General features: G+C 40.8%; 1 protein-coding gene across 2 annotated transcripts in view; it reads right to left on the reverse strand.

The window, feature by feature from the left end:
- Window positions 1-18,457, reverse strand: part of SLC5A12 (solute carrier family 5 member 12) — a 118,716-nt gene that overhangs the window by 35,769 nt on the left and 64,490 nt on the right. For both annotated transcript variants that reach the window (XM_077460839.1, XM_077460838.1), the window contains exons 6-9: window positions 16,725-16,865; window positions 12,334-12,463; window positions 7,647-7,735; window positions 1,510-1,622 (exon numbers count right to left, since the gene is read on the reverse strand). In XM_077460839.1, the coding sequence (XP_077316965.1) occupies window positions 1,510-1,622; window positions 7,647-7,735; window positions 12,334-12,463; window positions 16,725-16,865 (473 nt within the window). The remainder of the gene's footprint in view (window positions 1-1,509; window positions 1,623-7,646; window positions 7,736-12,333; window positions 12,464-16,724; window positions 16,866-18,457) is intronic.

An 18,457-nucleotide genomic window follows, 5' to 3' on the forward strand; every position in this document is an offset into this window, starting at 1 on the left:
TTTGGTTACAATCAGCCAATAACATTCATCATCATCATCATTATTTTCATTTTACTTTCCCCACCCAATTCCAGCAGCGATCTTTTCTCTCTATGTCAAATCTTTTCTCTCTATGTCGAATCTTTTCTCTCTCTGTTGAATCTTTTCTCTCAATGTAGAATAATCCTGGACTAATACAGTTAAGGTTAGGCACATTCGACCACAGATTCGATAGACACAGATTGTTATTGTCAGAGTCATGTCGAATCTCCTATCTATATCGAACTGTTGTCACAACGAAAATGAAAATAAAGCATTTATATATGTCGGATCTTTCGTTTTTCGGATTCTGCACTTTCGTTATCGTTTGTTAAAAAGATAACGAAAATACCTGAAATTCGGACGAAAATGCATTCAGACGAAAACGAATGTACATGTCTATTGGCTACTGGTTATTGAACTTCCTTTTTCTAGCCCAGTGTACGTCACCGCGTTCTTGACGGTTTCAATTTGGTGTGACCATGTGTATGCAAAACAGCTTGAGCGAAAGCCCGTCGGAATTCCGTCAGGAAAACCATCAGAGCTTTTTCCGACCAAAATTCCGATCATGCGGCATAAGTTTAGTCAAAAACTTACTCTAATCCTACTCTATGCCACATTCTAATGCCCTGTACACACGGTCTGACTTTCTGGCGGAAAATGTGGGATCGGACTGTGTTGTTGGAAATTTTGATCGTGTGTGGGCTCCATCTGACTTTTTCCATTGGAATTTCCGACACACAACATTTGAGATCTGGATATAAAATTTTCCAACAACAAAATCCGATCGTTTAAATTCCGATCGTGTGTAGACAATTCCGACGCACAAAGTGCCATGCATGCTCAGAATAAATTATGAGACGAAAGCTATTGGCTTCTTTATAGTCCCGTCGTACGTGTTGTGCATCACCTCATTCTGAACGATCAGATTTTCTGACAACTTTGTGGGAACGTGTGTAAGAGGTGACGTACAAAACGTACGACGGGACTATGTACAGGCCAGTAGCCAATAGCTTTCGTCTCCAAATTTTTTCTGAGCATGCGTGGCACTTTGGGCGTCGGAAATTCTCTACACACGTTCGGAAAAAGTCAGATCAGATTTTGTTGTTGGAAAATTTTAGATCCTGCTCTCAAACTTCTTCCATCGGGAATTCCGACAGAAAAAGTACGGTAGAGCCCAAACACGATCGGATTTTCTGACAACATGATCCGATCTGACTTTTTCCGTCAGAATTTCTGACCGTGTGTATGGGGCATTAGAGGGGACAAAGCTGTTCCAAGAGTGTTTACATGAGAACAGAGAACCCAATATACTAAGTGGCTCCTCCGAGGGGTAAATGCTATTACTAATGCAATTGTTAGCCCTGACCAATAACCATAATAAATTATAAATGAATACATAACTAAATAAATAAATAAATAAATAGAATGTACAATTACATTTCTTTGAAAACAACAATTAATTTAAGTTTAAAAAGATATAATACTCACACAAGCCTTTGCTAATCCAGGTACCTTTCCTGTCAGAAATGTTCTTGAAGATGTTCTTAACAATGTCTTCATAGGTGACTGTAGCAAGAGCATTGATGCTTGCGGCTACTGTGCTGCAATTAAAACAAAATGTTCAAATTCATACAGAAATATACACATAAATGTATGCATACCCACAACTTTTCTGGTTTGAATACAGTCAGGAAGGATTAGATCCTCTGTTGTAAACTGTTTTGTTTGACTTCTACCTATAAGTAAGCCTAGAATAAGGCTTACCTATAGGTAGTGGAAACATCTCCTAAAAATGCGCTGCTCAGGAGTAATTTCACTTGTAGTACGCATCAGCTGTGAAGAAACGGACGTCACGCGTTTCTGGCCAGTCACAGAGCCGGAGTCTGGGCCCCAGAAGGAAGAGGGGCGAAGAAGATGGACACGGCCTGCACAGGGGACAGTGCAAGTTACGTTTGCAGGTAAGTGTCACATAATGGGCTAGTATGCATTGCATACTAGCCCATTATGCTTTTAATTTGTAGGGATAAAACGAGGAAGTAAAACCCATCAGGGTTTACTTCCTCTTTAAGTTGTTTTTTTAGTCTTTATCCCTGCTAAGTATATTCACTCTCTCTATTTTTCTTGGTGACCATTGTAATTCAAAGCTTAACTCCAGATTTGACTGAACTTTAAACAGTTCATTTGGACAAAATCCAAACAATTCCTCATTTTTGTACAGATTTGCTGTTGTGTCTCTAGACAGGAAGTGAAGGGAATTCTTTAGAAAAAGTACATAGACAACAACAAATAAACTGACAGGGTTTTAAACATCTGCCTATTCTATTCATAATAAAAAAAAAAAATATGGGGGCAATACATACACTTTCACAGGACATAGCAGATAATAATCCAATGGGGTTGATTTACTAAAGGCAAATAGACTGTGCACTTTGCAAGTGTAGTTGCACATGCAGATGTGCAACTACAAATGCAGATGCTCCAGAGCTTAGTAAATTAGGTACAGCTTGAGTTTACAAGAATACCAAATCACATGCAAGGGAAATTAAATAATAGCATTTTAGCTTGGATGATGGAAGTCAGCAGAGCTTCTCATTTATTAAACTCTGAAGCAACTGCACTTACAGAGTGAAACTACACCTGCAAAGTGCACAGTCTATTTGTCTTTAGAAAATCAACTCCAATGTCTGATTACTAATGGCGCGTCGGACTTTCCGTCAGACTAGGTCCGACGGTCTTCCCAATGGACTTTCGGCAGAGTTCCGGCGGACTTTCCGAACTAATGGACTTGGCCACATACGATCGGACTAAGTCCATTCAAAAGTCCGTTAGTTTTGAACATGATGACATAAATGGGACTAAAAAAGGAAGTTCAATAGCCAGTAGCCAATAGCTGCCCATGTGTCGTATTTAGTCCGTCGGACCAGCACACAGACGAATGGTTTTCCCGATTTTAGTCCTTCGGAAGTGAGTCCGTCAGATAGATTTTCTATTTCTAGGTCCATCAGATTTTTTTTTTCCGCAAAAACGATCGGACTAGCCCACACACGATTGCATTGTCCGATGGACTAATCCCATTGGACCTAGTCTGACAGAAAGTGTGGTCGTGTGTACGCGGCATAATTAGCACTTGTTGGCCCTCCATGGCAACCACATTTAGAATTTTAAAACCTGTTTAGGCTAGTGATGACTGTTTGCTTTTTATTACAGCTGAATTCCAGGTATACTGCTTAGACCCCTTTCACACTGAGGCATTTTTCAGGCGCATTTGGGCTAAAAATAGCGCCTGTGAGCAACTGAAAAATGACTCTCCTGCAGTCTCAGTATGAAAGCCTGAGTGTTTCCACACTGGAGCGGTGCGCTGGCAGGACGTTAAAAAAAATCTGCAAGCAGCATCTTTGGAGTGGTGAAGGAGTGGTGTATACACCGTTCCTTCACTGCTCCTGCCTATTGAAACAATGGGCAGCACCGCCAAACCGCCGCTTTGCGGGCTGTTTTAACCCTTTTTCAGCCACTAGCGGGGGTGAAAATCATCTTGCTAGTGGACGAAAACCTCCACAAAGCAACAGTAAAGCATCACTAAAAATAGCAGCGCTTTACCGCCGACACCCCAGTGTGAAAGCCGCCTTAGTGAACAAAGGAGATCACCTGCTCGAAACAGAAACCATTCAGGGAACACTTTCCATTTTCTCAATGAATGCAACAAGTTTTCTGACTGGAGTACAAAATCTAATAAAAAAGTATCCTCAAGGCTCAGCTTGATCTAAGATAGTTCCTCCATGAACAAGGGGGAATCACCGGAACAACACTGCAATAAATACTTCAGTAAAAGTATCCTGTCCTTGGAAATAATCAGGAGCCGTCAATCCAACGTCTCTGAAGGATTAGTTGTCTTCACTTACAAATAAAAGACTGGATATGGTTTCCTTCTATGTATTTAAGAAACAAGCCAAAACACTTAAAAAAAACTTAAAATACTTACAAAAAATATAAAATATAAAATAAAAAATGATGGAAACCTGTTTTACCTACACCGCTTACTGCTGTGAGTCAGATTGCATCAAGGCCTTGAAGGGCGAGCAATCTTCCCAGAGAGAGGACATGTAGACCTCTTTCAAATACCCCATGAACTGGGAAGAACATCATGAATCCATGAATAGCATAGAGACTGGCTCTGGCATATGAGATCGGATCAGGGCATTAGATAAGGGGGTACCACCAGTCCTTCTATATGGGGACCAGGCCAGCATGGTAAATCAGATGTGGGCAGGGAGGGTGATCAGTGTGGCAGGGGGAAAATTATTGGAACCATATGTCATATTTATCACCCTCTTCCTTTCCCGAATGAACACAATGAGAGATCAGTACATAACTGAAGCATTGGCTTTATGGGGCCTCATGCTATGTAGTCCATATGGGGCCCCATGCTTTCTAACAACAGCCCTAGGTGAGAGTACACCCATTAGCTCACATGGTGGATGATGCTTGGTCAATGGAAGGAGGACATTTTTGTTTATTTTTTGGCAGAATATCATCATATGCAATGTACTAATAACTGGATTGCATTGAATTGTGAATGGTGTCAGAGTTCTTTAGCGGACATTTGTTTTTGATTCGAGGGTACTTTGAGGGTTATTTACTAAAGGAAATTCCACTTTGCACTGAAAGTGCACTTGGAAGTAAGGTTGTTGTAGATCTGAGGGGGACATGCAAGGAAAATAAAAAACATAATTTTAGCTTGCACATGATTGGATGATAAAATCAGCAGAGCTTCCACTCATTTCAGATCGACCCCTTAGATTCAACGCGACTGCACTTCCAAGTGCACTTGCAGTGTAAAGTGGATTTACCTTTGCTATACGAACTGACACAATTGAAGATATTTATTTATTTTGTTTACACATGGACTGATGCACTTTAAGAATTCTGAAAGCATTTATTCTTTGTTTCCACAAGCAAGAGGATTTGTGTTTTTTTTTTCCATATTGTAAGTTGGAGCGCTTTACTAATTAATATTTTGGTTTGTATTGATGTAATGTACACATTATAGTGTTAGATGCTCCTCTGTTCACATTTTGACAAATAGATTGTTGAGTGTGAGGTGTAGTGGGAGCAGAACGAGGATCTTTTTATTATTTTTTATATATATTTTATCAGCTTCCTTCTAATAAAAAAAGATGAGGATAGAGAAGCAAGCAGCAGACTGAGGCCGCGTACACACTGGCGGACTGTTCGCCCAACTTTGTCCGCTGAACAGTGTTTGGGCGGACAGTCCGCTCGTGTGTGGGCTTTCAGCGGACAGTTTCAGCGGACAGTTTGACGAACAAGGTTTTTCGGAATTTCCGAAAAACTGTCCGCTGAAACCTTGTTTCAGCGAACAGTCCCCTCGTGTGTAGGCTTGTTCGTCAAACTAAGTTCCGCGCATGCTCAGAAAGGATTTACACACCGAAAGTTATAATGCAGTGTATAGGACGTCGTATTTTTCGTCCCGTCGTACGTGCCGTTCACGTCATCGCGCACGGTTTCAGCAAACTGTTCGTCCGTCATGTGTGGCCATGTCCGTCCATGCTAATTTTGAGCGGACTGTTTGCCGAAACTGTTTGACGGACAAAGTTGGGCGAACAGTCCCCGCGTGTGTACGCGGCCTGAGTGACTGCAAATTACATTTGCTAGGCCCCTGTCCTTTTCACGAATCCTGGTCTGATCAGTGATCACCACATATACAGGTCCTTCTCAAAAAATTAGCATATTGTGATAAAGTTCATTATTTTCTGTAATGTACTGATAAACATTAGACTTTCATATATTTTAGATTCATTACACACAACTGAAGTAGTTCAAGCCTTTTCTTGTTTTAATATTGATGATTTTGGCATACAGCTCCTGAAAACCCAAAAATCCTATCTCAAAAAATTAGCATATTTCATCCGACCAATAAAAGAAAAGTGTTTTTAATACAAAAAAAATCAACCTTCAAATAATTATGTTCAGTTATGCACTCAATACTTGGTCGGGAATCCTTTTGCAGAAATGACTGCTTCAATGCAGCGTGGCATGGAGGCAACCAGCCTGTGGCACTGCTGAGGTGTTATGGAGGCCCAGGATGCTTCGATAGCGGCCTTAAGCTCATCCAGAGTGTTGGGTCTTGCGTCTCTCAACTTTCTCTTCCCAATATCCCACAGATTCTCTATGGGGTTCAGGTCAGGAGAGTTGGCAGGCCAATTGAGCACAGTAATACCATGGTCAGTAAACCATTTACCAGTGGTTTTGGCACTGTGAGCAGGTGCCAGGTCGTGCTGAAAAATGAAATCTTCATCTCCATAAAGCTTTTCAGCAGATGGAAGCATGAAGTGCTCCAAAATCTCCTGATAGCTAGCTGCATTGACCCTGCCCTTGATAAAACACAGAGGACCAACACCAGCAGCTGACATGGCACCCCAGACCATCACTGACTGTGGGTACTTGACACTGGACCTCAGGCATTTTGGCATTTCCCTCTCCCCAGTCTTCCTCCAGACTCTGGCACCTTGATTTCCGAATGACATGCAAAATTTGCTTTCATCCGAAAAAAGTACTTTGGACCACTGAGCAACAGTCCAGTGCTGCTTCTCTGTAGCCCAGGTCAGGCGCTTCTGCCGCTGTTTCTGGTTCAAAAGTGGCTTGACCTGGGGAATGCGGCACCTGTAGCCCATTTCCTGCACACGCCTGTTCACGGTGGCTCTGGATGTTTCTACTCCAGACTCAGTCCACTGCTTCCGCAGGTCCTCCAAGGTCTGGAATCAGTCCTTCTCCACAATCTTCTTCAGGGTCCGGTCACCTCTTCTCGTTGTGCAGCGTTTTCTGCAACACTTTTTCCTTCCCACAGACTTCCCACTGAGGTGCCTTGATACAGCACTCTGGGAACAGCCTATTCGTTCAGAAATTTCTTTCTGTGTCTTACCCTCTTGCTTGAGGGTGTCAATGATGGCCTTCTGGACAGCAGTCAGGTCGGCAGTCTTACCTATGATTGCGGTTTTGAGTAATGAACCAGGCTGGGAGTTTTTAAAAGCCTCAGGAATCTTTTGCAGGTGTTTAGAGTTAATTAGTTGATTCAGATGATTAGGTTAATAGCTTGTTTAGAGAACCTTTTCATGATATGCTAATTTTTTGAGATAGGAATTTTGGGTTTTCATGAGCTGTATGCCAAAATCATCAATATTAAAACAAGAAAAGGCTTGAACTACTTCAGTTGTGTGTAATGAATCTAAAATATATGAAAGTCTAATGTTTATCAGTACATTACAGAAAATAATGAACTTTATCACAATATGCTAATTTTTTGAGAAGGACCTGTATTGCAGCTGATTTACTAAAGGGGTTGAGAATCTTCATACAAGAAATGTATTTAAATATTCGCATCAATTATCCAGTCACGTGAAAAGCAATTTATGTTTATTTATTTTATCTGCACATGATTGGATAATTGAAGAGAATATTCACAAACCTTTCACAAAATGTATTGTGAAAAGATTCACAAGTCTTTTTGGTATATCAGCCCAAATATGTATTCCAAACATAAGATGTGCTCTGCTACATCCTTTCTTTAATTAACAGATATACTAATAATTTTTAAAACACCAAATGGTTACCTCAATGTACCACTAAAAGCACATGCCACAAAGAGACCCGGCAGTCCAGGCATTTTTTCAAATAAGTTCATAACAAAGTAGGGCATCATCTGCAAAACAAAAACTTTGATTAGACACTTGTTCTAACTATATAAAATATTAATAATATGATATACAGTATCTCACAAAAGTGAGTACACCCCTCACATTTTTGTAAATATTTTATTATATCTTTTCATGTAACAACACTGAAGAAATGACACTTTGCTACAATGTAAAGTAGTGAGTGTACAGCTTGTATAACAGTGTAAATTTGCTGTCCCCTCAAAATAACTCAACACACAGCCATTAAAGTCTAAACCACTGGCAACAAACGTGAGTACACCCCCAAGTGAAAATGTCCAAATTGGGTCCAAAGTGTCAATATTTTTGTGGCCACCAATATTTTCCAGCACTGCCTTAACTCTCTTGGGCATGGAGTTCACCAGAGCTTCACAGGTTACCACTGGAGTCCTCTTCCACTCCTCCATGACAACATCACAGAGCTGGTGGATGTTAGAAACCTTGCACTCCTCCACCTTCAGTTTGAGGATGCCTCACAGATGCTCAATAGGGCTTAGCTCTGGAGGCATGCTTGGCCGGTCATCACCTTTACCCTCAGCTTCTTCAGCAAGGCGCAGGTCATCTTGGAGGTGTGTTTGGGGTCGTTATGTTGGAATACTGCCCTGTGGCCCAGTCTCTGAAGAGAGGGGATCATGCTCTGCTTCAGTATGTCATTGTACATGTTGACATTAATGGTTCCCTCAATAAACTGTAGCTCCCTAGTGCCAGCAGCACTTATGCAGCCCCAGACCATGACACTCCCACCACCATGCTTGACTGTAGGCAAGACACACTTATCTTTGTACTCCTATTTCCCACAGACAGCCTCTGGATATGATGCTGAGCATGTGCACTCAACATCTTTGGTCAACCATGGCAGGGTCTGTTCTGAGTGGAACCTGTCCAGTTAAACAGCTGTATGGTCTTGGTCACAATGCTGCAGCTCAGTTTCAGGGTCTTGGCAATCTTTTTATAGCCTAGGCCATCTTTATGTACAGCAACAATAATTTTTTTCAGATCCTCAGAGTTCTTTTGTCATGAGGTGCCATGTTGAACTTCCAGTGACCAGTATGAGAGATTGAGAGCAATAACACCAATGTAACACACCTGCTTCCCATTCACACCTGAGACCTTGTAACACTAATGAGTCACATGACACCAGGGAGGGAAAATTGCTACTTGGACCAAATCCTCCCACTGACTTTGTATATATAAGAATAAAGTTCAAGAGGTGTTTTGACTGATCTAAGGAGGAGCGTGAACAAACCAGCCCGAAACGTAATCTCCATCTGAACAGATGATTGTAACTATTTTTGTCTTTAATGACTCTACTTGCTTTGTAATCTTTTTTTAAAGATCAGATGAAATAAAGCAACACATTTTTAAGTGCAGTAACCTCTTGAACTTTATTCTTTTATATATATACAGGGCTCAAGTCCTGCGGGAACGCATGGGAATGGAGTTCCTGTACTTTTTCTACAACAGGAAATTTGAAGTATGCGAGCTGTGTGGCAGGTGCTACACCAGCAGCCGCGGACACAGCTCGCAATAGTAAGTGCCGCACACCAGGGGTGGACTAACCATTCAGGCATTGCAAGTAGGGGGCCCCATGACAGCTTCCTCATCAAGCTACCTGTCAATCACAGCTAGCTGATGGGTAGATCAGGTCCCTGCTGCTAAGAGATTGTATTTAGTCAGACCTCTCATGATGCGCTCCTCTTCGCCGGCCCCTCCTGATTTTCTGTCTCCTCATCTCCCCTCCTCCCCGTCTCAGTTCAATCCCCTCACAGTTAGCGCACACCTATGGAACACACATTCAACCCCTTGATTGCCCCCTAGTGTTAACCCCTTCTGTGCTAGTGATATTTATACAGTAATCAGTGGCTATTTTTGGCTCTGATCGCTGTATAAATGTCAATGGTCCCAAAAAAAGTGTCAAAAGTGTCTGATCTGTCCACCGCAATGTCGCAGTTTTTGTTTTTTAATTGGGGATATTCATTATAGCAAAAAGTCAAAAATATTGTGTTTTTTGTTTATAGCGCAACAAATAAAAACCACAGAGGTGATCAAATACCAAAGAAAACTCTATTTGCGGGAAAAAAAGAACATCAATTTTGTTTGGGTTAAACATTGCACGACCGTGCAATTGTCAGTTAAATCAACGAAGTTCCGTATCACAAAAAATGGCCTGGTCAGGAAGGGGATAAATTCTCCAGGGGCTCAAATGGTTAATGCATTATCTGCATTAAGGTAAAAAAATCTTCTGTGTCCAGAATCCCCCCCCCCCCCCCCCCAGCCCCCATGTGCTTACCTGAGCCCATTCTCGATTCAGCACTGTGTTCAAGAGCAGTGGCTCTCTCTGCTCTCTTCTTCCTCATAGGGCAGATTGTTAGCAGCAGGAGCGGAGGGGGGGAGGGGGGGTTGGCCCGAGCCGTGCCGTGCCGCGTCGTCTCTGTCAAAGGTTGCAGACAGCATGGCTCGGGGCTGAGTCTGCACGAGTGCACCTATAGCAAGCGGCTTCCTATGGTGGGCACTCACTGAAGAGGAGGAGCCAGGAGCGCTAGCAGGGGACCCCAGAAGAAGGGGATTGGGGCTGCTGTGTGTAAAAACATTGCACAGAGCAGGTGAGTGTAACACATTTAATATTTTAAAAAAAATAGGGTTTTAGAATCACTTTAAATGGTGTTTTGTGTTTGTGGTGTTCAGACACAGTGTAGCTCCGCTTCAATTAAGACCAACAGGAAGCCTGTAAATTGTTGAGGTCTCTGATATATCTGCTTTTTAGGGTCAGAGACTAACATGTAGTAAAGAAAAGATTAGGGTCATTGTCCTGGGCTTTGCACCTTCAAAAACAAGTCAGCAATTTAAAATCAAATATTTGTGTCCTTAAAAGTTACTTTTAATATTGTCTTTTTTTCATGCAGGCAACAGAGAGATAAGGTACAACACACTTATAGCAATTACATCTCTGTGCATAGATGAAGGATCAGTAAAGAAGACTTTTGTTCCATTGTTAAGGGTTATTGCACTCATAAAATAACAGCCAACATAAACTTTTATATGCAATAACACATAAGAGACAAACTGCTGGATTATGTATGCACAAAATCCAATAATACAGGAGCCAGAGCTGGAAGAGTTTTTGGGGGTACCATTATTTAAATATTTAAAAATGACTACAACACATTACTAAACTCTGAACCCATAAGGCTGCGTCGGCCTTCAGCATAGCATATATATATATATATATAGTGCATCTGGAAAGTATTCACAGAGCTTCATTTTTTGTAACATTCTGTTATGTTACAGCCCAATTCCAAAATGGATTGAATTCATTTTTTCCCCCCAAAATTCGACAAACAATACCCCATAACTGCATATTACATAGTAGGTGAGGTTGAAAAAAGACAAAAGTCCATCATGTCCAACCTATGTGTGTGATTATATGTCAGCATTACATTGTATATCCTTGGATGTTGTGGTCCTTCAGGTGCTTATCTAATCGTTTTTTTTTTTTATTATTTAATGCAATCTGCGGCGTATGGTCTGAGCACTGACAGGTTGACCTCCCCCACCCCTTCAACCTCTGCAGCAATGCTGGCAGCACTCATATGTCTTTTTCCCAAAGACAACCTCTGGGTATGACGCTGAGCATGTGCACTGTTCTGAGTGGAACCTGTCCTGTTAAACCGCTGTATGGTCTTGGCCACCATGCTGCAGCTCAGTTTCAGGGTCTTGGCAATCTTCTTATAGCCTAGGCCATATTTATGTAGAGCAACAATTCTTTTTTTCAGATGCTCAGAGAGTTATTTGCCATGAGGTGCCATGTTAAACTTCCAGTGACCAGTATGAGAGAGTGAGAGCGATAACACCAAATTTAACACACCTGCTCCCCATTCACACCTGAGACTGCAACACTAACGAGCCTCATGACACCGGGGAGGGAAAATGGCTAATTGGGCCCAATTTGGACATTTTTACTTAGGAGTGTACTCCTTTTTGTTGCCAGCGGTTTAGACATTAATGGCTCTGTGTTGAGTTATTTTGAGGGGACAGCAAATTTCCACTGTTATACAAGTTGTACACTCACTACTTTACATTGTAACAAAGTGTTGTTTCTTCAGTGTTGTCGCATGAAAAGATATAAAAAAAATAATCCAAAAATGTGAGGGGTGTACTCACTTGTGTGAGATACTGTATATATATATATATATATATATATATATATATATATATATATATATATATATATGTGTATATATATATATATATATATATACATGTGTGTGTGTGTATATATATATATATATATATATATATATATATATATATATATATATATATATATATATATATATATATATATATATATATATATATATATATATATAGATGTAGATATATATATAGATATATATGGATATATACAGTATATACCGTAACACGTGTGTGTTTACAGATAGGTATATTACTGTGGAAAATATCTTAGTGCAAAGGCCAGATGTCAGGTTAATAATTGCTTCAGAATGCGCAGAGGAAAATCTTAGTGTTTTAAATGGAGAAGCAACATAACCTCTACTTTACTAAATTTTTGCTGATCATGCACCTGGTCAGGAGCGTTTATAAATCCTGCAGTCCAAGGATCACAACCTTGAAAGTGTGCATACATGATCAATCCAGAGAACACAGCGCAAACCAAAATCACCCACAGTCCAATCAGGTTAAGATACAAGGCTCTGAAAGAGAAAAATATAGGTTGAGCGCTTATTAATAGATCGATACGCAAAATAAATAAACTAATGTCAGCTCTCAACAGTGATGGAATCTACAAGTCTACTGTATGGCTACCAAATTTCTAATTATTAACACCGAGTGCATAGTTTCTTCAACATAATTCAGTGGAAAAAAAACATCCACTTCCTTACAGATTTCTCCAGACCAGGAAATCATCAGGATAGAGAACACACACTGGTATAATGGAAGATCCTCAAAAAATCTTTAAATGGCTCAGTCTGCCTCAAAGACCTAACCTCCCCCTAAACCTCGATTGTCCTCCTTTTTAGGGGACCCTAGGTTCCCTCCTGCTTTTAATTCTGTGGTTTCTCGAGGTGGATTGAGAATGATACTGTCGGACTGGAGTCTCTGACCCCGAGAACCCCCTTTTTCCTCCCTCCAACTGATCTATGCTCTACCTCAAACTGAATTTTTCTAACAACTTGCAGATTAGACATTTTTTCTCCAACCACTACTCCCTGGAAGTGATAAGTGCAGATACCACTTTTGGGTGCCTGTGCAGATCCTCCAGCAGAGATAAGGGTACAATTTCCATTATGTATAAACACCTAATGAAAGAGATCTCCCCGCTAGATCTTCTGCGATGCTCAGTTGAGAGGCGGAAAATGGGTCAGGAAATTTCCCCTGAGGATTGATTGAATTGCTTTCCAATATGCATAGATGCACAAAGTCATTGGAAGTGAAGAAAATGGTGCTTAAACTCCACACAAGGTGGTACTACAGGCCAACCAAACTATATAGGTTCCACCCCTCGGTTCCAGGAAACTGTTTCAGGCATGCCCTGATGGAGGCACACACAACCATATTTTCTGGAGCTGAAGAGTAATGAAGCCCTTATAGCAGGGAGTGTTAACTAAGGTCGCTCCGATCACCGGGATGCAACTGTCCCTGACTTTTCAGATGTGCCTATTTTTGCTGTACTACCGGAAGTGGCTCCCCCATGCCAAAAACCGGCCACACTTTATTTAGTGCAGTTCACTGGGTGATCACAGTACAGTGGTGCTCCACCAGTGGTTCCCAGGGAACAAGTGCTGAGGCTTATAGAGCCTATTCAACATATGGAGCATGTTCACCATACCATTGTGGATACTATGCCTGTCTTAATAGAACATGGGGATTTTGGTCCACATATGGATATGTAGGGTTATAAAAAGTATGGATAGCCTCATACAGGCAATGCTAAGATTTTGTGCCTTGTACATTCTTTTTTTCTTGTTGTTTAATTTCTTTCATATTATGCTTTCTCCCCTTTTTTTTCCGCTTATATGGCATGGTTTTATGTTTACCTGTCATTGTGGCCAAATAGTTATAATAATGTCTAGTTGAGCTGTTACTCCCACATAGGGAAATGGCCAATGTTATGTAAATTTTTTAGCATTCGTGCTATATCTGTACCAAACTGATATTTGTTATATGCTATCTCCGTATATGTTCCATTTTTTTTCTTATGCTGCAATAAAAAACATTGGTAAACAAAAAAATCTTTTATTTTGGTTAAAATAAACATATCACACTCACAAAAGTGATATAAAGACACATGTCTGATATACAGGGGTTGATTTACTAAAGGAAAAAAGACTGTGCACTTTGCAAAGTGCAGTTGCTCCAGAGCTTAGTAAATGAGCAGAAGCTCTCCTGACTTCCATCATCCAATCATGTGGAAGCAAAAATGTTTTTTTTTTTGTATATTCCTTGCATATGATTGGGTACAATTTGCAAAGTGAAGGCTTACCTCATTTACTAGGCTCTGAAGCAGAGGGAAACTGCATTGAAATCAATGGGACAGCACGGCTATACCGCCAGCGAGCGGTTTTAACCCTTTTTCGGCTGCTAGCGGGGGTTAAAACCGCCCCGCTAGCGGCCACATACCGCCGCTAAAACAAAATAATTGTACCGCTTTCAGCACCCAAAATCCGAAATAATCATACTGCCAGGGAGGTTAAACTATACCGGTATGCTCTCTATTTCATAAACTTGAGTTGCCAGGAGTTTGAATACTCTGTGGATGTAACCTTCCATTTATGGTATCAACCATTGAAGTTCGCAATGCGGCAATATATAACGTTTGGACATTTTTGTGGTCATTGTTTTTAATGTTGTGCACAGGGTGGGCAATTAGGTGGAACGAAGGTACTGGATACATATATCATACAATTTGTAATTATGTGGATGTCCTTTAGACATTTTAAATTAATAAAATAAATGCTATTTTTACTGATTAGACCACGGTTGTCATTTATGTAACTGTTATTTACCCTCCAACTTGAGTGTAGGAACTCTTTTTTCTTGTGTATTTGATAAAGTGTACCATGGGTCTTTAGCGGTTTATATTATATATTTTTTTAGTATCAGTAATAAAATGACAATATGTCCTTTTTTTCTTTTGAGGTTTATCTTTATATATGTTAAGTGTGCAGAATCTAATCTAGACAATAAATTACAGCATAAAGAGTCCAAGCTTTTAAGTAAAGATAAAATCGTATTCATTATCTGGAAAGGACAGAGAGCTGTAGTTTAATAATTGGAATCTACGCACCAGAGTTAATTTACAGCTGTAAAACAATTGTCTATCTATCCTGGAATAGTGTTGCAATGTAAAAAATACTATTTATGGCATATGTTGGTAATATTGTAACAAGTATAAGTATTGTAGCAATACTTATACACAAAACGAAATTCCTCCCATATCAATATGAGTTGCTATCATGCTGTGCTATCACACCCTGAACACAAAGAAAAATACACAGAATATAAAATAAGAGATATTGTTTTTGTGTTTTTGCATTAGGGTAAATTATTGTTTTCTTTGTGTTTGACAAGTAACAGCACTAGTCTCTAAAAATAATAGTGAAACATTTTGGTGTGGCAAAGAAAATCATACTTAAAAATATGATTTTTGAAAATTATCCTTTTAGCAGGGCTCAAAATTTCAAGTCCTGAGCTACTAGCCAGGCCTTCAGGGTTACTCGCCACCAGTTGCTCCACCCAACCCCTACCCCGCCCTGCCCCTAATTTCACCCCTAAATACACCCTCACAAATGATCTCATGAAATGACACTTAAATGTTTTATGAAGAACTAAGTTACAAAAATAAATATTACCAACAACTTTATCAGTGCCCAACAATGCAGCCTCATCTGTGCCCAACAATGCAGCTTCACTGCCCCTCAATGCAGCTTCACCTGTGCCCATCAATGCAGCCTCACTGATCATCAATGCAGGTTCATCTGTGCTCATCAATGCAGCCTTCCCTGTTCCCAATAAAGCTGCCTCACTGCTCATCAATTCAGCTTCATCTGTCCCCATCAATGCAGCCTCCCCTGTGCTCAACAATGCAGCCTCCCCTGTGCCCAACAATGCAGCCTCACCTGTGCCCAACAATGCAGCCTCACTGCTCATCAATGCAGTCTCACCAGTGTTCATCAATGCAGCGTCACCTATGCCCAACAATGCTGCCTCACCTGTGCCCATCAATGCAGCCTCACCTGTGCCCAACAATGCAGCCTCACCTGTGCTCATCAATGCAGCCTCACCTGTGCTCATCAATGCAGCCTCAACTGTGCCCAACAAATGCAGCCTCACCTGTGCTCATCAATACAGCCTCACCAGTGCCCATCAATGCAGCTTCACCTGTGCCCAACAATGCAGTTTCAACTGTGCTCATCAATGCCGCATCACCTGTGCAGGGGAAGAGAGAGGAGAGGAAGAGAGAGCCAGCCGGATCATCAGAAAGCAGGGAACATTGCTGTAACGGCTTTCTTTTGAATTGCAGAGTGTTCCCAGATCTCACCATCATATAAAGCCTTGCCTCCTGACCCGGGTACTTTGATATAAGTTACACGTCCCAGCATTGGACCGGTGTTCTGTCTATCAAAGTACCCAGGCTAGGAGGCTGGGTTGTATGTGATGGCAAGTGCGGGGAACACTTGGCAATTCAAATGAAAATTGTTACTACTTTCTGATGATATGGTCGGCTCTCTCTTCCCCTGGGTGATCGCTGGAAGAAGGGCTTCTATTCAACCCCGCCTGCTAGTGGTGCTTGCCCCCCCCCACACCCCCCCTCCGAAGCAGCCCCACACTCGCCAGCAATAATTTTCCACTCGCAAAATGAGAGTAGGCGAGTGGAAATTTTGAGGGCTGCTTATAGCATATGTATATTTTGTCAAGTGGTTTCAAAAGATTTAGTGATTTTATTCAACTTACAGTTTTGCATGTTTTTCTGATTTGCAGGAAATGCATCTCTGAATAGTTGACTGGTTGACCCCATAAATGCCTAACCATGTAAATGTTCCTCCCACTGCAATAGTCCAAAAGGTATGTCTTCTTAGTGGATCTACATCGAAACTGTAAAATAATAATAATAAAAATAAAAAGAAGATAAGACAAGATAAGATGAGATAAGATTTATTGTCGTTGCAAATAGTTCACAATGACATTTCTTAAAAACTCCTCATATTATACACAAAAACATAAAACAATACGTCACTCATACAATCTGAAGTTGAAGTTAAATTATAGGAACTTCCCTTATTTATTCCTTTTGAGTATGTTAAAGTGGTTCTAATGTCATACATTTTTGCCTTAAAGTTATATTAATGTCTTTTTTGTTTTTGTTTTTTTAAATAACAAACATGTTATGCTTTCCTCTTCTGTGTAGTGGTTTTGCACAGAGCAGCCTGGATCCTCCTCTTCTCAGATCCTTCGTCGGCGCTCCTGACCCCTCCCTCCTGCCGAGTGCCCCCTCAGCAAGCAGCTTGCTATGGGGGCACCCGAGCCAAGCCGCTGCTCTCTGTGATCATTCAGACACAGAGCCGCAGCTCGGCCTTGCCCCCTCTCTCCTTTGATTGGCTGATTGAGGAGGAGCAGAGAGTGTTGGTTGGTGAACCCAGAAGGGGAGGTTTGAGGCCGCTCAAAACCTCCTTTGATTTGAGGCAGCAGGTAAGTATAACATGTTTGTTATTTTTTTTAAACTGTTTTTTGAACCACTTTAAATATGTAATTGAAAGCATTTTGTTATAACTGTTAAGAAGAAAAAAAAATCATTTGATCCTGCCTGAAATACAGTGAGCTGAAAACTTCTTGTTCACTCACGCTTCCATGCCCAGTACAGGAAGTGACGGGAAATCTTCATAATGGGATACAGGAGTCAATTCAGTAAAGCCCCATACACACTATCAGTTTTTCTGCTGAGTTTTTCCTTCAGAGTTACCAAAACCATGTAGTACAAGGGCCTGCCTGATTGCATACACATTGACACTCCTAAGGTTTGACCTCATATTATATGGTTTTGGTAAATCTGATGGAAAAACTCAGCAGAAAAACTGATAGTGTGTATGGGGCTTAAGAAATAAATACGGCATACATTTTTTGTATTAAAATAACTCATGCAGTATTTATCCCAGAAGTAGGCAATTCGCTAAAAAACATGCGTTAAATACCGCATGTGATAATCTTTTTATTTTATTGAATTTAATGCAGTTTTTTACAGCTTATTTTACCGCAAGCTGGACCTCCTGCTGCAGCAGTAAGTAAAACATTTAGCAATGGTCTGCCTACCACTGCTAAACATGACAGATCCAGCTCAGAAATGCTGGTTGGCAGCATTTTAAGGCTTCATGCACACTGCTGTATTGTAAACGCTGTTTCTTCTGACAGCATAAAAAACTCACCTAAGCTGCCTTTTCTCAAATCGGTTTAGACGCGTTTGGCAGCATTTATTTAATTGGCCAGAGTTTTAAATTATTATGGCTATTGAAATAAATAAATGCTGAAGTGCTAAACGAGCTTAGAATTTGGGTGCTTTTAGGCACGTTTGGCGTTTTTTTATCCCCAAAAGCTCCTCTCCTAAATGCAATTCTTCTGCGTTGAATAGAGGAGCTTTGAGTGCCTCTAAATTCTGCTGCTCCTAAAATAGGCTTTTACCAGAGTTTAGAGGC

This window comes from Lithobates pipiens, unplaced genomic scaffold (genome assembly GCF_037356315.1).
Source record: "Lithobates pipiens isolate NorthernLeopardFrog02 unplaced genomic scaffold, aLitPip1_a1.2 Scaffold_10, whole genome shotgun sequence".
Taxonomy (NCBI): domain Eukaryota; kingdom Metazoa; phylum Chordata; class Amphibia; order Anura; family Ranidae; genus Lithobates; species Lithobates pipiens.